Here is a 23,537-nt window from a genome sequence, read left to right on the forward strand (position 1 = left end):
AGTACACTTAAGATGTACTTGTACTGTGCTACGGTATTTTCAGTTTATGAATCCTTGTATTCTTACCTACCCTTTTTCTACCTTTTTTTGTCTGGCAGCTGTACTTACTAGATAATTTTCTGTTTTAGATGATTAAGTAATATAAAGTCTGTTTCAAAAGTATTAAAGTATACAAGTATTATTATTATGAGCCTATCTGTTAACATAGGAATTTACTAAAAACAATATAACAATAATAGCTCTATTGTGAATAAAAACCTCTCAAATTAAGAATACGTAAGTTACTTGCTTGAGTAACATTTTCAATGCAGGATGCTTTCTTGAAACCGAATATTTCTACACTTCTTCTACTAGGCTTACTTTTTTGTTACATAAAAATGTGACTACTTTTACTTCTGACTAAGCCATTTTTTCATGCTAAAGTTTACAATGCCATAATAATAAAATACTATAGAAAATGTACAAACTGTGTTTGGGTAAATGTACTCTGTATCCACCACACATTAAATAGATAAAAGATGGTTGAGAAAATCCTACATTTTGCCGAACATGTCATTAGGTATAAGCAATGACAATCCACTGTATTTTAAAATAATTCCAGTAAATTAGCTCAACATGTGTAAGTTTTAAAAGTAGAACAACACTGAAGTCCCTTTTGGGAAGTACAAGCCTCATTTATGAACCATGTTTGGAGATGATCAATAAGAATTTCATGAAGAAAAACTAAACTGATTTCTCAAGCTAAAACAAAAAATTGCCCTTTTTGGATTCCAACTGAGTAATTTATTCATGGCGATTGTGTCAGTGAACTACTCAGTTGACGGCGTTCTACTGTACATAGTAGAAGAATGGCAGGCTGACTTGGCAAGTGGGATCACCTTCCCCTCAAAGAGCCAAGTATGCTTTTTAACATTAGACTTAAGCACAAAAATTAGATTAGGAGTACAAATTTTAATTACAGACCACATAAACAGTCTAAAATGCAAACTTGCCTGGGTAATTATGATATTACGCCTGACACCCCTGCTGTTAATTAGTATGTTATAGGTTAAGTCTAATGTACCCATTAAAATTAGATGTACAGTAATGCACAACTTGCAGGCTCTGTGCAGTAATACCCTACAAAAGATTAGCAATCAAGTGAAAGCATAAGCAGATAATATTTCTGATAGTAATCCCACTATCATCTTTTACTCAGGATGCAGCATGTGATCTGGCTGCATGTATCAAGACTGTAAAGACCTTCCCATAATTCAATACAAACTTCAGTATTTACTCCAATTATTTGAAGTTAAAGTTGTTGTTCTTTTAAATACCATTATGTAACATTAATTCCTAAATATTAATGTGTATATTTTTGTCTGATGTGTTTCCAGATAAACTATTGAATAATAAAGTGTAGAAAGTATAATTATGATTGTAAAGTGATATTAAATGTTGGTTCTCATTGTATGAATTCTTTGAGGATCGATTAAACAGGCTGAAATTAAAACACATCATTCTTGAATAAACCTGCCAATTTGCCTTTCTGTATACATTGCCATCAAACATCACATCAGTCAAACTAGCAACAAAAAGGAAACAGAATAAATACATTTTGAAAACAATTTAATGTTTTGCTTCATTGAAAACAGGAATTCTGTTAATAGAAAGAAGTGCTTGTCATTGCTGAAATCTATATCATCAAAACAAGTGCAGAGAAATAAGTGCTGCAACTATGAACGGAGATTGTTTATTGGCAGTCTGTGATGGATGTCAATGTTTTAGGCACTTCAGAAGGTCAGCACTGTGCGGATACTGCCATGAAAAAAATAAATAAATGAGAGTATGTTAGGGCAGAAAATAAAAAGAGCTAAGGACAACTGAACAGCAGAAAACAAGGTCATTACTTTACAAAGAAAAAAAAACCAAAAATCCATGTACACTGCTTAAAACAACTGTGCTTCTCACCTCTTTCCTGCATGCATGAGGTCAAATCCCTCATTTATCTGCTCAAAGGGCAGGGTGTGGGTCACAAACTCATCCACCTTCAGCTTCTTATTCAAATAGTCTTCTACCAGTTTAGGAACACTCTCCACACTCTTCCAGCCTGGTTGAGGGGGGCAGGTATGAAAATGAGCTAAGCAATTGGAGTTTTTTTTGTAGCTATACAAATAACTGCCGACCTGTTGCTTGGCAGAACAGCTGAAGAAACCAGAAACAATGCTGAACTACATTATCTCAATTTTTTCCCATGCATTAAAACATCATATTAAACATGAATCTGTGATGATTACATCAATGCTACAAGTACCACACAACCACGTACGCCTCATTTTTCATGATAAGCAGTTTGTTATCACTGAGTCCAGTTAAAACTCAGGGTAATTAAAGCGGATGCTAAAACAGATAATGAGCCTATTGATTTGACTTCAGTCTGGAGGTCCCTCCTGTCTCCGAATAGAATATGCATATTTAGAACTGCTTCACTCACCTCCGAAGGCTGTTCCCCTCCACACTCGGCCTGTCACGAGCTGGAACGGCCGGGTGGAAATCTCCTGACCAGCTCCGGCTACACCGATGATAACACTTTCACCCCATCCTTTGTGGCATGCCTCCAGAGCAGCTCTCTAAAATAATAAACCCACAATTTTTCTGGTTTCTATCATCTTATGAAGTGTTTTACATATGGTGCCTGTGCCACCTGTCACCTACGCCATCATTAAAATATTTTTCACAAAAAATAAAAGAGTAAACATGAAGTTTTACAGTGTTTTACGTGTTGAATATGTCTGCATGTATATGACTTGCTTTATATTTTGCATGATAAAATGTAAACAAAAGTAAGTCATTCTTACCATAATTTTCACATTTCCAATGCACTCAAATGAATAGTCCACTCCGCCATCGGTCATCTCCACCAGAACCTCCTGAATGGGTTTGCTGTGGTCCTTCGGGTTTACAAACTCAGTGGCTCCAAACTCCTTTGCTTTCTCAAACTTTACAGGGTTGATGTCCACACCAATAATCCTGGTTGCTCCTGCTACTTTGCAGCCCATAATAACAGCCAAGCCAACAGCTCCGAGGCCAAATACCGCACACGTGGAGCCTGGCTCAACCTGTATGTGCACAAAAGAGGAACAGCATTCATGTATGAACTTGATATTAATTTTTAGCTAATGAAACCTAATCACATTATTCTTACAAATTACAGAACTGGGTTGCATCTATACAAAACTGATTTTCTCTTAAAGAAATAAAATAAAAAAAATGACGTAAAGGGATGCAACAAAATGCCAAAAATAAAAACACAACCCATAACTACACAATCACGTGTATATTTTTCTATAAACTTGTGTCTTTTTTTGGTAAGGTTAACATTTGTTAATGATTCCCTTTCTGTCTCCAACTGGGAAAAACCACCCTGCCAACAATGCATATTCACATCCAATCTGCATGATTAATGTGGGTGACCCATTTTCGTGTAAAACCTGGAAGCAATGAAAGTTTGCATCTCTTTTCACAGTTCCCTTTGAGCACACTTTGTCACAAACATGTTTTGCATAACAAGCTTTAAACACCTAAGGCTGTGACAATTTTCAATCTTGCTTTGGAGAATCAAACTTGAACTTGTTTTTATTTTTTTGTGAAGAACCACATTATTGGATACCCACTTTGGCAGTGTTCAGAGCAGCACCGTAACCTGTAGAAATGCCGCATCCAAGGAGGCACACTTTATCCAGTGGAGCACTCTCATTTACTTTGGCCAGGGAGATGTCGGCCACCACAGTGTATTCTGAGAAGGTGCTGGTACCCATGAAGTGAAACACTTGCTTTCCCTTGCAAGTGAAGCGTGAAGTCTTGTCTGGGAGCAGACCCTGGCCCTGGGTTACTCTTCAGGGTGGGAGCACAGGGAAAGGAGGATTTATTTTAATGCGGATAAGATTCAACTCAATTAATTAACACTTTGATGCAGACCGAAGCTCAGACTGATGATAACTGAGCTTTGATTTGATTGCCCTGGGGAAGACAAGCTGAGTTTAGCTGTTAAAGTTGCTAGTTCAGCCACACAGACATACTGTACCTTTTAAACATTTGAGTTTTATCACTAAACATTCTTTACTAGAGCAAGGATTTATAAATTGGTCTGCAAACATTACCTAATTTTCTGGCAAAGGTTGGTCTTGGGATTTCTGCAAAATTTGCATTCACCACACTGTGGCACATACAGGGGGATGACAGTATCACCTTTGTTAAAGAGAAATTCCACCGATTAAAATCATACACGATGGGAGTAATTATTCTTATATTTGTACAAACAAGTTTAAATATTATAACTGCTGACTATTACCTGGCTTGAATTTGGTAACACCCTCACCGACACTTTCCACTGTTCCGGCACCCTCATGGCCCAAGATGACCGGGAAAAGTCCCTCTGGATCACTTCCACTCAGAGTGTAGGCATCTGTATGGCAAACTCCTGTAGCAAAGAGCTGAGAGGCCAAGTGTTACTTCAACTTTCTATCAGAGATAGTGGCTACGTGCAATGATGTAGTATACAAGGAATTATAAATAAGAACCACAGCAGTTGGACTTTTAAATCTTTTAGATAGGACTCTTATCAGTTGCATTCGTATCAGGGTTTTGGCAAGAAATAAAAGGCATGCACTGATTTGGATCACCTTGATTCGAACTTCATGGGCCTTGGGTGGGGCTACCTCCACCTCTTCAATGGAGAGAGGCTTTCCAGGCTCCCAGGCGACAGCTGCCTTGCACTTGATCACCTGAAGGCAAAGCAAAGTAGGTCTTTTCAAACAACGCTGCTGCTATTAAATGAGTAGCCTGAGCTAGCTGCACGGTGTAGTTAGCCTTTGAACTGTATCCAAGCTTGTGCTTATGCAAGACTTCCAGAAGTTTACCGCTGGAGAACCAGTTAACACACTGCTTTAATAACATTTAGCCAAGACTTTTAAACGTAACTCTCTGGAGAAGCACTTCAGAAACTTACAGCAGCGACTGACTTAACACAGATTAGGAACTGAAGCAGCGATATTCTTTTATGTGGTCATTCAACGCGCGTGCCAGGTGTGCACGTTAGCTAACCATGTTTATTTTCACGCTAGAGCTGAAATAAATACCACTTCGAATATGCATTTTGAAGGAAGCGTAGAAACTTACTTTGCCTGCTGTCTCCATGGTCGTCGCCTTTGCACGAGCGGAGGGGGAGGCGCGCAGCCGTAAAGGAGTTAACAACCGGACCAATCAGAGTGAAGAGACCGCAGGGTAAGTATGACGTTACCACGGCGCGTCCGTGGAAACGTTACGAAATGTTTTTAATCAAAATACTTTTCTTTGCTCTACGAGTCTTTGAAGACTAATAAAAATTAGACTGATAGAAACTAACAAATTAATTACAAATTATTCCATGACGTTGGAAATAATTTGAATATAGCAAAAAAAAAATGTGGATGTGTGATGTGGATTCAACGTTACTAGAGGAAATATTCAGATGTCTAAAAATACATCATAACAAAAACACAAAAAACTTGTGTCATTGAAATACAAAATCTTCATATTGTTATGTGTAAATACAAAATTGTGTATTGTAGTGAAAAACAGCTATTTAGTCTTAAAAGCTGCACACAAATTGCTCTATACATTCAAGATTCAACAGTTAAGCTCTTGCATTATACAGCTGTTACACACAAGCAGCTACTCATACACAGTTTATAACCTGAAGAATATAATACAGACACAGTTACAAAGCACCTTTTAATTGAGGTCTTTAAAAAAAAAGTGACAATATTTTGCAAATCATGAGTATTAAAATGTTTTCAACTAATACCGAATAAAGTCTGATTTCCTTAACATAATCCCACATCAAGTCAAGTCAAGTGTCCATCCCACATCTAGCAAAAGTAATGCATTGAATTATTTTTGAATAATGTGTGTCCTGAAATCTTTATCAAAAGCACAAAAATGCATCATAGTCAAATCTTTTAAACACAATGAGCTCAGGTGCCCAGGATAATGTTTGAAAAAGGAGCCCATACATCCTTCACAGCAGACTGAAAGGTCCCCGATATATTATGCACAAGCACACATATGAACCTTTTAAATAAAAATCTGCAAGGCCATTCGTCATGTCTCCAAAACTTGTACAAAAATGAAACAAAAAGAGAAAATACACTGGTGTTCTAAAAATAGAGTCCAAATTCTGGGTCCAGCAGACTAGAGACTGGCAAGGAATGCAGCCTTTTTTGCTGGAGTAGGTATAGACAGGGACGAGAAGCTCACACCTCAGCGTCTCAGTGTGATCATCTCCCACCTTCAGGTAAGACAGAAAGTACGAGCATTTTAAACAAACTGCATGATATGAGAAGCACCTTCACACCGATAAACATGACAAAAATATGGAAAAGACGCCAACCTCTAAATCCACGTCCGCCACCACCACCTCCTCTTCCTCTGAAGCCTCCTCCACCACGGCCACCTCCACCTCTGCCACCTCGAAATCCACCTAAACCAAAAATCAAATCATATCAAACAATTTTTTGGAAACCATGCTTGACATCGGCCCAAACTCTTTGTTTTCACTTTAAATCAACTGCAACTGTTCATATTTTTGCACAGGACTTGATGAAACAAGGTTTGGATGGCTTACCTCCTCGACCACCACCTCTTCCTCCACCTCTACCCCCACCTCGGCCTCCTCTCGGTGGCCCCTTCTCTCCTGGTGGCCTGGGGAGGAATCTCTGCAGTGGGAGAAGCTTCATTGGATCTATGTAAAACTAAAAGAGAAATTACAAGTTATGTATTGTTTATTACACTGCAAGGCAAGCAAAAGCGCTTCTTAAAAATTATATGGACGTTTTATACCTTCTGCATTTTCTTGAATGAAGATGCCTTCATATTTTCAGAAAGTTTAACTGAAAAATACTGCAGAGATATGTCAAGGAATCAACACAATTTTGAGCAGCAAGTGAAATTTAATTCTGAGAAGTTAAATTTTCTCAAGTACAAGTTTCCTCAGAGGTCTAGAGACCTAGATAAATAACAACTTTTAAAAAAGATACAAAATCCCGGAGCTGTCCAAATATCTCATCCACCTTCCCAATTTGCTCCTTGTTTTCCAAGTACACTGGGGCGTTGAAGTAGGGAACTTTGTTTTCCTCTGTTGTACACTTACATACAATATCATCTTCACATGGATGCATGAATTCTCCTAGTGCTACAAAGTAGAAAGACAGTGATACATAGTTAGTCGTCTAAAATATAAAGATGCCAGGGCTTGAGTGCTCTCAATTATGTGGCTGTCAAATCAAAATGCGGGGTACTTATCTTGGATCATAGGTGAGGAAGTTTAAACTTATGAGCGTTTAAAAAAAAAAAAGATAATTCTCTATAGCAAAATCTGTGGTTTAAGCATTTAAAAAAATAAAAAATGCAAAAGGGGCAACACAGCTTTTACAACATAATTCAACTGAATTTAGATCCTGCGAAGTGTGAAGTGCTAGAGGTGGACACTTAAAAGCTACTTTGTGACGTGTTGATCATACCAACAACATGCTCCGGAGGACCATAGTCTTGTTGCCTGTTAAAGCCACCTCTGCCGCCGCCACCCCGTCCGTACCCTCCGCCACCTCTGCCTCCTCCACCTCGGTTAAAACCTCCACCTCGATTAAAGCCTCCACCTCGGTTAAAGCCTCCACCTCGGTTAAAGCCTCCACCTCGTCCTCCTCCTCCTCTGAATGACATTTTCCTTTAGAACCTGATAAAACAATAAAAATAAATAGTACAAATTAGAACAAAAAAACACAAAGCGCTAGATTTTATAGGCGGTCAGATAGAAACTAAAGTTACTTATTCTACTAAACGCATGGGAGAGAACCCACTGCATTCAGCGAGCTAACGCTGAACATTTGCAAGTTCTTGGTAACATGCTAGTGACGTTACAGTTAATCAAACGACAAAATATAGCCAACGATTCCATCAAAAACATATACGGTAGTATAACCAGTATAAAAAACTGCAACATTATTTACCCAACGTAATAGCAAATTACTTACAAATTTGACCGGCTAGCAATAGCTATTTACTTGGTGAGACTTCCATGCAAAGACAACACGTGCCACCAAAGAGTGCCGTAAAGGTGTTTACAAGGGTCGGGAAGTGTCGTAAAGTCACAGACCTGCCGCCCGTTCATCTTATTTATTTAAAGAGGCAGAGAGTCAGCAAGACACGAATAGAGACGGTTGGTATGAGTTTGCAAACAGTCTTGGTTTAATAAGATACAGTGTTAGATATGTCTTACTGGTTTGGGCCTAATTACACTGTTATTCAAATGCAGTAAATATAATTATCAACCGTCACTCAATAATGTCAACAACCGCCGGTCAGGTAAGAAACGAAACATTTCCCATACAGCCATTTTTCTTTCTTTCTGATCTTATCGATTAAACTGAAATCCGTGTTGTTTTGAGCCCACCCATTATGATTAACCTAAATATGATGATCGCCCACCTTAGTCCTAGTTTGGTTACAACTTCGTTTTCTCGTTCTCGCTGCACTGCGATCACGTGTGTCTGCGTCTCTCAGGTGATCAAGTGCAAGGCAGCTGTTGCTTGGGAGCCTGGAAAGCCTCTGTCCATTCAAGATGTGGAGGTGGCCCCACCCAGGGTGCATGAAGTCCGCATCAAGGTCATCCCAAGTTTGTCTGCAACATACGGAAATATGACCTTGTTTTTATGTCACAATTCAATTCTTCTTCTTTTCCTTTCGGCTGCTCCCTTTCAGGGGTCGCCATAGCGAATCCTGTGCCTCCATCTAACTCTATCCTCTGCATCCTCTTCACTCACACCAACTAACTTCATGTCCTCCCTCACTACATCCATAAATCTCCTCTTTGGTCTTCCTCTAGACCTCCTGCCTGGCAGCTCCAACCTCAGCATCCTTCTACCGATATATTCACATTATGTCACAATTCAATTAATTAACGCAAATATATGCATTAGTCAAGTGCCTGTTACTTGAAAGCTGCAGATAATATGTAAATCCACTATTAATACTGTCATGTGAATCGGAACCTTCGTGTTTGGACAGATTGTTGCCACAGGTGTGTGCCACACTGACTGGGAATACTTGTATGAGTCTGGAAAGGGGATGAAGTTTAGACCATTCCCATTAGTTCTCGGTCATGAAGCTGCAGGGATCGTGGAGAGCGTCGGTCCAGAAGTCACCAAATTCTCACCAGGTAAATTGTTCAACTGCCAACAAAGAACCTGAGATTTGGTTAGATTTGTTTCTCTTTCTATACATGCCAATTCAGACTAATACAGTTTGCTTCCTGTTGTTTTGTCAGGGGATAAAGTTATTCCACTGTTTCTGCCACAGTGTGGCGAATGTGAACGATGTCTGAGTCCTAAAACAAATCATTGCAGAAAGAACTGGTGATTTCCTCATCACATTTACACACTGACATTCACCTTTACTCCGTGGCTTATATTTGTTTTCATGCTGTTTTGTTATATTTTATTTGCCTTTTAGGGAAAATACACAAATGGGTGTTTTGGCCGATGCCACAAGCAGGATATCTTGCAAGAACCAGCAGTTGTACCAGTTCCTAGGTGTCAGTTCTTTCTGTCAGTACACTGTAGTTCCCGACACCTCACTTGCAAAGATCCGTAGTGATGCACCACTCGACAAAGTTTGTCTGCTAGGGTGTGGTGTTTCCACAGGCTATGGTGCCGCTGTTAATACAGCTAAGGTAAGGGAATACAGATCTTCTTGGCCCTTGCATTGTAATTAGAATTTGAATTCTGATATACTCTGACATGGATCAGTGTTAGTTCTTTCCAGTACCCTGTTTGCCCCTGAAACAAGTGAGAGGCAGATGCAACAAGTTGAGATTATTCTAACAAAACAAATTCAGTTTTTGAAGGGAAATAGTTATGTTGGGATTTGCATTTTATATTTCTTGGGTTGCTGAGAGCAGCTCAGGTGTTATTTGGCTTCCCCAGTAGATGTCAGTAGATAACATGAGCAAATAAAAGTGGATTTATAGGCTTCTAAACAAGTAGGAATTCATATTCCACACCTTCTGTTTTTCATAGTCTTTTGCATATTGAAATAAGCTGAATAAAACAAAATGTTTGCATTAAAAGATTTAGAGGGCCTCCTTCAACTCTACATATAGATAAGGATCAAACTTGTTTTAAACAGCAAACAGGCTTAAATGAAATACTAAAGCACTAAAATATTAGATTTGTCAAATTGGATATATAAAACTATGAAAAGATGATGAAGTGACCTGACTCACGCGCTGTGCGTTCAGGTTGAAAAAGATTCCACATGTGCCGTATTTGGGCTTGGAGCTGTAGGACTGGCCGCTGTCATGGGCTGCCAGGTTGCTGGGGCAAAAAGGATCATTGGGGTCGACATCAACCCTGACAAGTTTGAGAAAGCCAAATTCTTTGGAGCCACTGAATGCATCAACCCTGATGATCAGAGCAAGCCCATCCAAGAGGTTCTGGTAGAGGAGACCTGTGGAGGGGTGGACTATGCTCTCGAGTGTGTTGGAAGTCCAGCTGTAATGGTGAGTGAGCGAGAGTTACACAATTTGCAATGAACATCTTTCTAATTCTAGTTGAGGTAATTAGTTTGTGGATTTATAACAGCGTTTACAAAGACCATTAGTGATGCCTTGTCTTGTCGTAGAATGCTGCGCTTGAGTCTACAGTAGAAGCCTGGGGCACCTGTGTGATTGCTGGGTGGAGTGAGACCGAATCAATGAGCGTCATGGTGGAAAAGATCCTGATGGGACGGACCTTGAAGGGGACTTATTTTGGAGGTAAACGTGAATTGAGTATCCAGGATTTTTGGTTCATGCAAAATGACCCTAATGCTTTAGTGACAATTTAAGGCTTCAAAATGGTTCAGTGAGCTGTTGGATTTACTGCAGATGGTGAAACTGACATTAAACTTTTTAAGATAAATAGTAACTTTGTTTAAATAATTTCAACAAATGATTTTTGTATATTTCTGTTAGTTAAATGTCGGATCAATAATCCCAATTCAAGACCAAGCTGAAAGCTAAACCCATAGGTTTGCTTGATGAATGAATCACACAGTAAATTGAATATGTATATTTTAGTTGATGCAGCAGTAAATATGTGACTGTAGTTTTAAGGTTTGTGCTTTCAGAAGAGGCAGATAGACAACAGCACTTTCAAGCTAGATTCAAACTACTGACACAACACGTTAGGCAAGAGACCTTGGTCATTACTTTTGATCTAAACCGCCTGCAGCAGGGAAACAACCTGGACAGCTCGCCAGTCTATGTCAGGGCTGACAGACAACCACCGAGGTAATTTAGGGTAGGAGTAAACCCGACCACGGTGCAGAACATGCAAACTCCAAGCAGAAAGAACCCCCATCACAAAATATCAGTATGAGTAAAGATACACTCACCTTTTAACCCATTGTACTGGACCCATTTTAACCTATATTACACTAAAGATTTTATAATTTCCAACATTGAAGTACCTATAAAGTGATGCAAAGGATAATAAATTATGTCTGAATGAAAGAGGAGGCTGCCCTGTGTTGTGGTTCATGAGAACTCACTTGAGTTTTGCTCTTGTGAAGGTTGGAAGAGTGTGCAGGATGTGCCTAAGCTAGTGGACGACTACATGAACCAAAAGTTGAAGCTGGATGAGTTTATCACCCACAAACTCCCTCTGGACCAAATCAATGTGGCTTTTGACCTTTTGAAAGGCGGGAAAAGGTGAGACCTGCAGAGTGTTTCAGAAAGCCGGTTTAGTGAAATCTTGAATGCTGATATTACAGCTCAGAAGAAAATCTATCTACTATTAAGGAAATCCAACTCACAATGAGCATAAACTCAAATGATTGAACTGAAGAGATCTGTGTGGAAAACATTCCTCAAGCTTTTATTTTAATTTGTTAGCTTCATTATTTGAAATTAATGTAGAGATTTTTAGTTGAACAACAATTGCAGTTACAGTCTTTATTATACATTGGATACGTATCATCATAAATGTTGTCTTTTTTTATTTATTTTTTTAGCATACGTACTGTGATCAGTCTATGAGATGAAGAGGAAAGGAGACTAAACTTTAAGAAGATGGCCTAACATTCAGTAGTAATGTAAAACTATTTTGCATACAATCTTGCAATGTATTTGTATATTGGTCAGCAGACCATTTAATTTGTATTTTTCTGCTTGACTTTGTAGTAAATTACCACATTTGCCACTAGATGGCAGTATTACCATGTAACAGCATGTGTGTGTGTGTGTGTGTGTGTGTGTGTGTGTGTGTGTGTGTGTGTGTGTGTGTGTGTGTGTGTGTGTGTCCATGAATACTGTCATCCAGCCTCTCAAAGGCATTGCTTTACAAATATATCTATAGTATTTCACTCAATTGTCTGGCGCTGTTTAATTCTCCTTTATCAACAACATAATCGGCATAGAATGTGTAGTGCACTTTAGTTACAAGGTACTGAACGCAATTTTAAGATTTATAATGTTAAGACATCATGCTTAGCCTTTGCACTGTTTCTGATGTCAATGTGAAGTAATAGCTGGAGTTGAATACTTTTGTATAGACGTTAGGGGAAAAGTAGTCGTGTCCGTCAGCCATGGAGAAGTATCTGTTCATGTAGTCAGGATCCTCAGGTTTCGCCCTTGGTAATGTTATACATTGATTTAATAGAGAGTCAACAAGGGGGGCTAAATTAACAGTTGCGGGCTGTCAGGACAGAAGACAAAAGGCTATCTGGGGGATGCCTCTCAGTGAAGAACTAAAATAGCTGTAAAAGGAATTTGTTTTATTGACGTTCCATTCAGATCATATGAACGCTCTTGGCAGTTTTCTGTGCTTTTCCACATTAAAAAAAAAAAGTAAAGTAAATTTGTGCTCAGTTTGCCCTGCCTGTGTGCTATCAATCTCCCATTATACGGGTCAGACCCCCCCCCCCACCCCCCCACCCCAAAAAAGAATCTAAAAGTGAAAGGTTGGAAAAGTTTAGTCAGCAATAAAATACAGAGAAGTCCTGGTGGGAGACAAGAGGGGAAGATCAGAAGCAGGAGGAAGACAAGTTTTGACAGGTGATTACGTGAGCAGACACCCTCTGCTAGTGGCACCATCTAGAAATGTTGGATGTGCTCACAGATTTATAAGGCTTTTTTTTTTTTTTTTTTTTTGAAGGATCTGTGTGAATTTTTGGGAGAACAACCTAAAGTGATGACCATAAGTTTGAACTCTGCAACCTCTGGAATTGTCACAGCATTATGCAACTGATACATGGAGGACATGCTATCTGAATTACAGCCCCAGCATTGTATTTGAAACTGTCCCTAATGTCCATCTGTTTCACATTCATCTGCCTCGCTTTTCTGCTGACATTTCCTAAATCGAAGACTTTGGTATAAAGTGGCACAGACCTAAAAAGTGACAGAGACAGCAAACGTAACATTTGCTAATCACATTTAGACTTTTTCTTCTATGCTCACTATTTTTTATTTTTTCTTATCTAACACTTTGCTGCAAAAACTCTTTTAGATGTGAGACTTCATAAAGAGAATTGACAAACAACAGAAATGCCAGATGAGGTAAATGCCATCACACAAATAAAAGCATGTCTGGAAAAAATGTCAGAAAGTGCCACCTTACCTTATCCTTACCTCACAATATTTAGGTTGGGATCAAGAGATTTCCCTTTATTTATTAAGCTATATTTCTGTGTGAGTTACACACGACAGTGCACAGGATATGATGATTGTACTGTACAGCTCATCCACCACTAACTACAAATCATACAATTAGGTCTGCATACCTTAGTCATACTTTTAAATGTGTATATATATTTAAATGCATTTCTATTAGGTATTTTTTTAGCAGTATCCATACCATCGATGCCTTGACAGTCTTTTAACAAAGCAACCTCAACCCAGATCAGATCTGCTTTACCTACTGTGGTGACTTCTACAGACAGAAACATGGCAGTGCCAAGGGTTCTCCAGGGTTCACTTATTGTTGCCAACCTTACATGGAGGAAGTGGAGAAGAAAGCACTCAACTCTTTCCCAGGGACAGCACCAACCAACTGGTTCAGATATGTAGACAACGCCTGGGTAAAGATCATGATCCAGAAGGTATAGGCTTTCACAGACCACATAAGTACAGTTCACACCATCATCAAGTTCAACAGGGAGGACACCTATGACAAAAGACCGGCCTTTCTGGACTGCACAGTAAATGTTGGGACTTATGGCAACTTAGAAATAGAAATCTACAGTAAACCCACAAACTCCCACCAGTCACTGCAACACAAACTAGGAGTCATCAGGACCCTGCACCACAGGGCAGAAAACATCCCCATGTCCTCTGAGGCCAAAAAGAAGGAGGATAGACATCTGAGGACAGCTCTCAAGGCCTGTGGTTATCCTAGGTGGACCTTAAACAAGATGGCAACCAGACCCACCAGAAGAGGGGGGTCTGTTTGGTCAGTGGTAGACCATTGGGATGGGATGCAGAAGGCAGAGGGGCTCCCATGTTGGGGTGGTGGGGCCACCCCAACAGGTGTGGCCCCACCCAGCCACCCAAGGCAACCCTGGTGACGGTCCTGAAGCCGGGTAAAAAAACAAACATGCCAAATCAACGTGTGAAACGTTCTGCTGTGGCAACCCCTGAAGGGACAAGCCGAAAGCCGTTGATTGATCCAGATCCACCTGAAGGACGACGGACAGAGCAGAGACTCAGAGTCAAAGGAAAAACCTGGTGATTCCTTACATGGCTGGAGTGTCAGAGAAGCTTAAAAGGATCTTCAGAAAACACCAGATACCTGTTCACTTCAAACGCGCAAACACACTGAGACAAAGACTCGTCCACCCGAAAGACCAAATACCTAAACACAAGAAGAGCAACATGTATTTGCAGTCCAGTGCAGTGAAGAGTTCTCAGAGCTCTACATTGAAGAAACAGCCTGTACACAAGAGGATGGCCCAGGACAGGAGAAGCAACCGCAGGACCAGAATCAGCAGTGTACCTACGCCTGAAGGACAAAGGACACTCGTTTGAGTATGACAATCTACACATTTTGGACAGAGAAGACAGATGGTATGAGAGAGGAGTACATGAAGCCGTTTATGTTAACATGAAGAACCCTTCTCTCAACAGAGGAGGACGCCTCAGGCACAACCTGTCTCCCATTTTTCATGCTTCCACACCTAAAGACCCCCATCTCAGGGGTTCAGGGGGTCATAATCATTACGCTTTGATGGCTCCACCCTCCAAACCTTGATGATGGAAAATCTTCACCGACAGTAGTAAAGCATGCATCTGTACACTGGATTCCTGAACCTGACAAGAGTCTGAGTAGCTGTTAGGATTTTCTGTTTGTGGTCAAAATTTAATTTTGTTCATTTTGTCTAATTTACTCTAATTTTTATCCTCACACACCTAGTGCTGAAAGGTCCCTGCTCCTGTGATTAGCATACTATAAGCAACTTATGTTCCATTTAATATGAGTTGTACTTTATGAAATTAATGATGGCTTAATTCAACTTTTTTTTTTTTTTTTTTTTGGTGCAAGTTTTGTGCATCGTTGCACACTCACACTGTTTTACATTAATGGTGCCCGGTTGTGTTTTTTCTAGTGTGCTGTCACAAACACAAGACCTGTTGGTCTAAATGTCTCCCATACGTCTTGTGAACATTATAGGTATGAAATCACATTAAGCAATCAAAGAAATCTGTGAAATCTCTGGAATAAGAAAGAGGAAGAGCACAACTGAAAGACACAACTCTCAGTTGGACACACAGGGAGAGAGTGATGGATTATGCTGTACAGCCTCAACGGCTATGGAAGAGTGGCCCACATAAGTCACAGAAGACTGCCAGTGTGAGGGTCCTGTTTTATTAGCATACCCTGACCATTACACAGCTAATGCTGAGACATCCCCAGTCTTTCTTTGACACAGTGGAATATACTCAGCCTCACTAGAGGACAGCAAAGTACAGTGCTTGGATGGTGCCCTGGATGGACATCTGGTTTTCTGCTGCTTCATAACAAATCTTACACCGGAGAGTATTGTTATCGAGAGTCTATTACCAACAGGGGATATGTTTTTATGTACAGGCGCACTGCTTCAAAATATAGTTAACCAAACTTTAAAATGAAATAAGGCTGATTTATTATCTTTTTTTTTTTTTTTTACGGCAGCCTTCGTACATGTACTATAGTCCCACAGCAGAGGTCCTACTGTAATACCAAACCGCTAACTATGATAATGACTGTATCATGCTCGTCTCACTGAGCCATGCAAGATCATGTTTGGTGTTTTGTAACCTGTCAATCAAATTGTGTCAGAGGTTTAGAGTTACGTTGCAACAGAAATAGACAACAAGGGATGTGATTATTCAGACCACACATGGCTATTACCAAATATATGTATATAAAGAGCCATTTGCATGACAGCTCTAAGCCTTTGTTGTGTTTTGTCTGACAGAAGCAGTAAAGTAGTAATTGAGAGATTAACTCTAAGGTGCTATCATGCCGCTCCTTTGTTTGGTCTCTCCCTTGTTGGTCACACAGAACCCCAGCATGGGTGGGAAGGCGTCATACAAAGAGGTAGTTGGTGCCTTATTTTAGTTCTTTTTATACTTTTGTTTAACTGGAATTCATAGCACATGCAGTGTTCTGTTGCAGATACATTTTATGCAATAATTGCCAAATGACAGATAATATTCGCTTTTGTGCTACCACCCATCGTCGGTATAAAGCGTTAAGATCGATAACTACATGTTAGATCATTTGACTTTGTGTGCTTGACAGAATTTATCCGTGACAGACTTGGCTCCAGCGCAGTCCCCCTTGCCACAATGCATTTTTCAACATGCCAAGAAGAAGTCAACAAAGTCATTACATGTCGTTATGGTCTGGATGTAGGGGGAGACATTTCTCTCAGGCCCTGTGTGTTTACCCCCTAATCCTTTAGAAGACGTTCAAAAGCACGAGGAAAGAACTGGGAGATTTAGCTACCTCCCATACCTGCTCAGTTTACTGCTCCCATGTTTTCCACAGCCACGTGGGGCTCAGGGTAATTCCTGGGAATGTTTGTGAAGGTCTCTTTTTGTGTGATTGTAAGAATATAATTAGTATGAAATTGTGGGTTATGCTACTATATGGAACCATCTGCAGTAGTTACAATTTACAGTGAGAATGAATGTGTCCATGTTCAGTGATTTATTAAGAATATTTGTATTCATGGTTACTATGTGTTGTATGGCTTAGTTCCAAATAGTTTGGTAATTGTATGCAAAAACATGGAAGACTGCAAAAAAAATTTTATAGTGAAAAAGAAAACTGGATAAAATTATCTTACATAATATATATATTATTTCATAACATAAGGAAAAATAAAGCTTAGTGTCTTTTTACTTTTTGTATTAATATAATTGCACATAAGCTTATTATAAAAAAATAGAAACATGCATCTATGCATCATGCATTACCCCAAAATAAGTGCTTAACTTGGATTCCCAGACATTTTACAGACATACTGTATTTTACGAGATTCTGAATATCGAGAGTTATAATAATAAAAAAGAGACACAAATAGGAGAATTGTACTGCTAACAAAATGCAAACGGTGCTTGTGCTTGATTGCGGTCGTATGAATTCTTGTTTGATGTATTTCACAGCTCATTTTAAATTGCTTTTGGAGAAATACCAAAATGGCTGAACGCAATCTACACAATCTGAAAATGTTTCTTTAAAGTAGTAGTAGCCAAAACTTCTCCTCGCACCACTTGTTGTCTTTGGCCGTGTAAAAGATTCTGGCTCAGATGATTCTGATTTGTTACATCGGGGCCTTGCGTAATATATCTTCCAGTGTTGCTTCAAATGAGCCTCAAGGTTGAGGTAAGACAAGAAAAATCAAAATGAGTGTGCGGTGAGTCATGGTGACCTTGTTATACCACCATGGCAAAGTACATCATTCTGTTTTTCTCCTTCTCCTCTCGACAACTCCCTGTTGTCTAAAGATGAGGCTCCCAAATAACTGTTCCTTGGGTGGCTGCCAGGCCACAGAAGGATTGGACCAATCCCAAAAAATACACTCCTAACAGAACACAGTTGAAAGACTTTTCTTTGGCTGGTAATTGTGGTGTAAAGAAAAGAAACCTAAAATGATCCATTATAGGTACCTGGACCTATTACTCATTCTCAGGCATCCCACAGTTTTCAATTATACGTTGGAGTGAGCAATGCTGAATTTACATTTGCTTATATTCATTTTATAAAACATATTAGCCTGAAAACATAGATGAACACAAGATGAAACTACTTGAACTCATTCACTGACACCCCTTTATAATGCAGTTATTTTGATGCTCAATTAAGACCACAAAAGCCGAAGGGAACAAAAGCATAGAAAACTGAATGTTCATAATTATTAGAAATGGACAACAGCCTGAGAAATGACAGAAACACATTGAAACAGCAAACAACTGCCATTGTGTTTTAGTATAGTACTTATTTACAACGTTGGCCTAAACGGTCCACGCTTTATATATGATTTGTATCGTATATGTGCAGAAGCCATGATTTTAGAACATAGTACGCATGACACAATACTCTAATCAGTAAAACACAGTAAAACTGTGTAATGCAGAACAAGGTGAAGTCATGTTGAAAAGTATCAAAGTCCATATGCAACAGGTAGCAATAAATACTGATTAGAGTAAGGTTTGTTACAATCTAATATAATCTATGTTCAATATGGTCTGAAGCGATTTAATAATGAGATTGGTTGTTGGTTCAAATGTGAGGAACAGAAAAAAGCGCAAAATAGCAAGAATGCCAATCAACTCTTTCACAGGTGTTCAATTCACAGAACTCCCAACTAATAAAAAAAGTCATTTGTTCCATGTAAGTGCAGTTATCATTTTATTTGGCCCTTTTGATATAAATGTTTATTCCTCCCTGTGACAGTCTTGTACAGCATAGCAGCAGAAATCCTGAATTTCTGTGGGAAGTTAGTTTTTAAGAAGGTTCGCACTGTAAGGTCAACTTTGCTGCCAGCAAAACACCCCGATTTAAACGGATTTAACATCAAATATATAATCCTGACGAACGAGGATTGGACTTGGACAATATTCTCACAACCTCACACTGAGAAAGCCAACAGTTCGCTGCCACCACCTCCGCTCCTTCACTTTGCTAAAAGTCTCTCTGTCACCCCTCGTCTTAGCTGGAGTCTCTGCGTGCTTCGTGTTTGCCTATACTTCCCAAATCCCTAAGAGCAAACAGGAGCATGGGGTGGATTAGTTTAATATCATCCTTGGCACTGAATATACAAAAAATTAAATGTCATCCATCTCCTAGGGTAAAGTCAAAATAAGAACCTCAAACCAGGTCCACCCTGCTAGAAAGAGAGCAAAGGGCAACATTTCAATCCAAAATTAATTACATCTATCTATCTATCTGTCTATCTATCTGATGCATTCATAATAAGATTAAAACTATAAGAAAGTCAAAATGGATTCAAGCCAATAAACTGGCTACGTCTTTGTGGATGTTATGGGAGTCTGGAGGAGGAGGAGGCAAATGAATGGGAATGAGTGCTAAAGCTAATAAGCAGGCCATCACTAATCTTTTAAACAAACCCAACTCTCTCCCTATGTGGCCTTCTTTCTTGAGTTATAAATAATGTATATTTTGCCAGCAAACCCTGCTCACAACACACACACACACACACACACACACACCACACCCCCTGTCAGTGTCTCTTTTGACTTCTGAGTTGCCGGTAGAGTTCAATCTGGTCTTCAAACACATCTTATTTTCCGCCCTCCCCCCAACGTTATTGGTTTACTTTAATTAGTGATATTGAAGGAAGGGGCAAATGAGGAGGGGTGTTGAAGCGGAGGAGGAGTGCGTGTGTGTGTGTGTGTGTGTGGTGGTGGTGGGTGGGGTGGGGTGGAGTAGGGGGGGGTTGCAGTCCTGAAAACAAACACGAGAGCTGAATGGGAGGATGGTGGCGGGCGCAGTCCCGATGCCGCTGTGCAGACGGAAGGGGACACATGGTGTAAGCAAACACTCATAATTGCATTAGAGTCCCCTGGCACATGGGTAATCTAGCCTTCCCCTGTCCCAGAACACAACAGGACACATCTCCTGCTTCTTCCACTCTCTTTGTCACTCTCTCTCCTTTCGAAATTATTAATGTAAAACCCACAATGCTGTTGTTGATCATTCAGCAGGCATGATAGAGCACTAATTATGGTTTAGGAGACTGAGGTATGGAGTGTGTGTGTGTGTGTGTGTGTGTGTGTGCGGCTGTCTGAGCGTGCGTGCATCCCATTAAACAGTTGTCCTGTTTGATATTTCATTCCTCAGCCCACATGTCTTGACAGTATGAGCAAACACATTTGCTTGAAAGCGATGTTCCCTGAGCAAACGGGGGAAATCTGGCCTTGATATAAATATCAGCGACAGTCGGTGGTAATTGGGATGGGATGTTTTGCACCTTATTGAGATGTCCAGCATACAGACGCCGTACAAAGTGACACGCATGGCCTGGCATTTGTATTTTTAGCTTCGGTGTTGACTCTTTCAGTCAGCTTGCTGGTTCCCCATTATTTAGAACAGGAAAGTATCTGATGTAGCTGTGAAAACAACAAGCTCCACTAGGTGGTGACGTGATATCCACACTAACCATGATCCACACATCCTAGTTACAAATACTCCCAGCTAATACTATCAAATCTTTTTAAAACATTTGTTTGCCACTGCAAATACACAGAACTTTTTAGAGTTAGTACAACAGAAAAGAGCAGATTGTCATGTGTACTTGAATTTAGCTTGCTAATCAAAACTATACTTTGTCTTTTATTTGAGTGCTTATGTACTACTGTAGTACTTATGTAGTTTGACAGAACTGTAGCTTTACATTGACATTTTCCAGATATTTCTCTTATTTTTCAGCACTGAATTGCTGCTCTTAACCAGACTAGTACAAATAACATCAAAACAAGCGACAAATCCTGAACGACAAAATCACGTAAAGCAACAAACGGTAAAGAGTGAAAGCGTCAGAGCCGTGGCATCTTGACAGTAGGTGAAAAATGATTCTGCTCCACTAGGAATAAAGTCCACTGTGTGTGATCGGGAAAGCATGGCCGACTTACCGTTGGTGAAAGAAACTGGTGCCAAAGAAACCGAGTCAGGTCACCACAAACATTAATGAAAGGGACGGTTGAAGAAAAGTCTCAGATCTCTGATGGTATTTAGCGGATATGTGAGGCTTTGAGGGAAAGCCGCACTGCCAGAGGGTTTAAATTTGTGTGGCCCCAGGGCCAGTGTAACAGAAAATAAACAATTCTTCGCAGTGATTAGGACTTTATTAAGACACACAAAGTCCCAAGCCTAGATGGGTTTATGTTCGACAAGTGGGCCCAGTAACAATGCCACGTTGGTCATAACTGATAACATTTGCACCGACAAAGTGTTTTTATCCACCGGCTATTTCAGGGTTTTTATGTATAAGATACAAGCTGAGAAAAGCCTGCAGCACAACACAAGATAACTTCATCATTTAAAGCTGACTGGTTGTGTTTGTGTTATTAACTCTGCTGTGCACACAATTAGCTGCTATTGACTGCCCTGATAATCACTACCACTTGGATTACAAACCACTACCCACACAGAAATGCTTCATCTCTAATGACTGACAAACAAACAACCAAGGAAAGACAGGCAGAGAGCGCCGGGAACACCCACCGAGTTGCTTTTAGAGTAATATCCTCTAAGCCCTGGACACCCCAGCAAAGTCTGTCATGTCTAACCTGGCTCCTCACCTGTTTGGAAACAGCCAAATAGCCCAGGGTAATCCCTCATCCCCAGGGCAATGGAGGCAGATTTGCCCACCCCTGAGTTCTGTCTTGCCCCGACAAGTTAGTGTACCGCAGTGGCGATTGGATCATCCAGAGCCACCACCTTCAATTCATTTTCGGGCGTTTATGTTAAATTTAAGAAGGTTTTTTTTAAAGAAGAATAAGCTTCAGTAGCACGTTATCTCATATTTAAATGCAAAATATATGACTGACTGGAGCGATAGGGAGCCAAATGTTTTTATTGTCTCTGAGTGTTTGTGTCCCATCCGGTTAGTGCACAGTCGAGGCCTCATTGCTCGGCTCATTGAGAAAACAGGTTTAATGGCTGGGCAGCCCAGTGGCAAAGGGATCAGCACCACAAACCACTAATTGGGTTGTTTTAAAGAGAGCTTGAAGTGGAAAATGTTGCTTAATGATCAGTTGCAGCATTGCTCTTTGAGACATGGTTAAAATTTGTAGACATAAAATAGAGAGATTTCACTGATCTGTTTTTTTGTTGTGTCTGAACTGAAATCTACAATTGTGCAGACTTGTCAAAAGCATCATATCTTGTTGTTTTCTACAAAGACAACAAGAAGAAAATCAACTAATACTGTGCTGTGTTGATCTGTGTTTACAATTCATCTCGCCTGGAATTGTTTCCTTTTAAATGCAATAAAGCTTTAGTTCCACTGGAGGGAGCAGTGCTGCACAAAATCATCATCCACCACTAGACAAGTTTCATGGACAAAGAATGTGGAAAAGCTGAGAAGCAGACTCGCTGCTCAGAGACAGATCATATGAAGAGAGAAACTTCCTAGTCTCAAATCAATATGCAAGGAGCGACCTGCATATTGTAATCTTAAAATGAGAAGTTTCTATATAGAATTTTAAAAACTAAAGTTAATTTGTCGACACCAATTTTTTTTTTTTACCAGATCAGCTTTTTGTGCTTCATAATATAGATTCCTGACAATGTGATATATTAGCATAATTGTTTTTATGAAAAAAAAGAAAAAAAGAACAAATGAAACCTTATGACTTTGAAGAACAAACAAGTCACGTAAAGTATCTGTAATCATGTTCTGTCCATTATGTTTCCTGGAAGGAAAATGCTGTCGTGCGTTTTAAATGAAGAATATGAAACATGGATATAAAGTATGGTTTCTGATCAATGTATGTGGAATAAAGCATGAATAATCAACACATGTGTGGCACTGATTATCATCAGGTAATTTTATTAATTAATTAATTAGTCAGTCCCCATGTGCACAGACCTCACATAATAAACGCTCTATTTCCCAAAAGGAAAAATATTCAGTTGTGAAGATTTAAAGTGTTTGATCATAGTGATTTTATTTCACAAATTCGGATAAAAGGTGTTTTCTATGTACTAAAAATACAAACGCAAATACGAGTGTTTACTTTTTTTTATTTGTTTCCTTAAAAAGTCCATTTATGTTCTGGGCATAATTTCCTCTGCATTTTGTCATCTCTTCGAATGTGTCAGAGCCATTAGTCTTTCTCTTATCTGCCAACTGTAGCAACATTCATCCCATGGCTGCTTCGAGCTTTTAAATATGATCCTAACATTCATGATTGCAGTCATTTTAATAGCATGCCTGTGCTCAGATAAGAAATAAAAATGAGAACAGTATTA

At 39.6% G+C, this 23,537-nt stretch overlaps 3 protein-coding genes across 6 annotated transcripts; 1 reads left to right on the top strand and 2 right to left on the bottom strand.

Moving 5' to 3' along the window:
- Window positions 1–1,591: 1,591 nt before the first annotated feature.
- Window positions 1,592–5,269, bottom strand: LOC137133944 (alcohol dehydrogenase class-3). Its single transcript, XM_067518123.1, has 9 exons — window positions 5,158–5,269; window positions 4,662–4,763; window positions 4,331–4,472; window positions 4,140–4,227; window positions 3,654–3,873; window positions 2,838–3,098; window positions 2,474–2,609; window positions 1,951–2,089; window positions 1,592–1,797 (listed from the first exon to the last, which is right to left on the bottom strand). Exons 1-9 carry the CDS (start codon window positions 5,173–5,175, stop codon window positions 1,773–1,775), a joined length of 1,131 nt encoding a protein of 376 aa, XP_067374224.1. The 5' UTR covers window positions 5,176–5,269; the 3' UTR covers window positions 1,592–1,772.
- Window positions 5,270–5,737: 468 nt separating this feature from the next.
- On the bottom strand, window positions 5,738–8,518 carry gar1 (GAR1 homolog, ribonucleoprotein). Of its 2 annotated transcripts, none has more exons than XM_067518127.1 (7): window positions 8,503–8,518; window positions 7,539–7,750; window positions 7,056–7,210; window positions 6,859–6,918; window positions 6,644–6,770; window positions 6,410–6,499; window positions 5,738–6,307 (listed from the first exon to the last, which is right to left on the bottom strand). In XM_067518127.1, the coding sequence occupies exons 2-7, from the start codon at window positions 7,735–7,737 to the stop codon at window positions 6,297–6,299; spliced, it is 642 nt and encodes a 213-aa protein (XP_067374228.1). In that variant the 5' UTR covers window positions 7,738–7,750; window positions 8,503–8,518; the 3' UTR covers window positions 5,738–6,296. The 2 variants fall into 2 exon arrangements, with proteins under 2 accessions (XP_067374228.1, XP_067374226.1); XM_067518125.1 differs by lacking the exon at window positions 8,503–8,518 and adding an exon at window positions 8,049–8,177.
- On the top strand, window positions 8,168–13,637 carry LOC137133942 (alcohol dehydrogenase class-3-like). Of its 3 annotated transcripts, none has more exons than XM_067518122.1 (10): window positions 8,168–8,233; window positions 8,330–8,379; window positions 8,578–8,679; window positions 9,082–9,232; window positions 9,341–9,428; window positions 9,526–9,745; window positions 10,313–10,573; window positions 10,696–10,828; window positions 11,626–11,764; window positions 12,067–12,417. In XM_067518122.1, the coding sequence occupies exons 2-10, from the start codon at window positions 8,359–8,361 to the stop codon at window positions 12,089–12,091; spliced, it is 1,140 nt and encodes a 379-aa protein (XP_067374223.1). In that variant the 5' UTR covers window positions 8,168–8,233; window positions 8,330–8,358; the 3' UTR covers window positions 12,092–12,417. The 3 variants fall into 3 exon arrangements, 2 of the variants coding, with proteins under 2 accessions (XP_067374223.1, XP_067374222.1); XR_010915348.1 differs by adding an exon at window positions 13,209–13,637 and having other exon boundaries at window positions 8,208–8,379; window positions 12,067–12,147; XM_067518121.1 differs by having other exon boundaries at window positions 8,209–8,379.
- Window positions 13,638–23,537: the final 9,900 nt, after the last annotated feature.

This window comes from Channa argus, chromosome 10 (assembly GCF_033026475.1).
Source record: "Channa argus isolate prfri chromosome 10, Channa argus male v1.0, whole genome shotgun sequence".
Lineage (NCBI taxonomy): Eukaryota > Metazoa > Chordata > Actinopteri > Anabantiformes > Channidae > Channa > Channa argus.

Bases quoted from the DNA above. Each gene is read 5' to 3' on its own strand.
- LOC137133944 (XM_067518123.1), bottom strand. The intron at 3,099-3,653 runs GTGGGTATCCAA...GTGCACATACAG, and splicing joins CTGCTCTGAACACTGCCAAA to GTTGAGCCAGGCTCCACGTG. The intron at 2,610-2,837 runs GTAAGAATGACT...TTATTATTTTAG, and splicing joins TTGGAAATGTGAAAATTATG to AGAGCTGCTCTGGAGGCATG.
- gar1 (XM_067518127.1), bottom strand. From the start codon at position 7,737: ATGTCATTCAGAGGAGGAGGAGGACGAGGTGGAGGCTTTAACCGAGGT. The intron at 7,211-7,538 runs GTATGATCAACA...TCTACTTTGTAG, and splicing joins TCCTCCGGAGCATGTTGTTG to CACTAGGAGAATTCATGCAT. The intron at 6,500-6,643 runs GTAAGCCATCCA...TTTTTGGTTTAG, and splicing joins AAGAGGTGGTGGTCGAGGAG to GTGGATTTCGAGGTGGCAGA.
- LOC137133942 (XM_067518122.1), top strand. From the start codon at position 8,359: ATGTCAACAACCGCCGGTCAG. The intron at 8,680-9,081 runs GTCATCCCAAGT...GTGTTTGGACAG, and splicing joins TGCATGAAGTCCGCATCAAG to ATTGTTGCCACAGGTGTGTG. The intron at 9,429-9,525 runs GTGATTTCCTCA...TTTGCCTTTTAG, and splicing joins AATCATTGCAGAAAGAACTG to GGAAAATACACAAATGGGTG.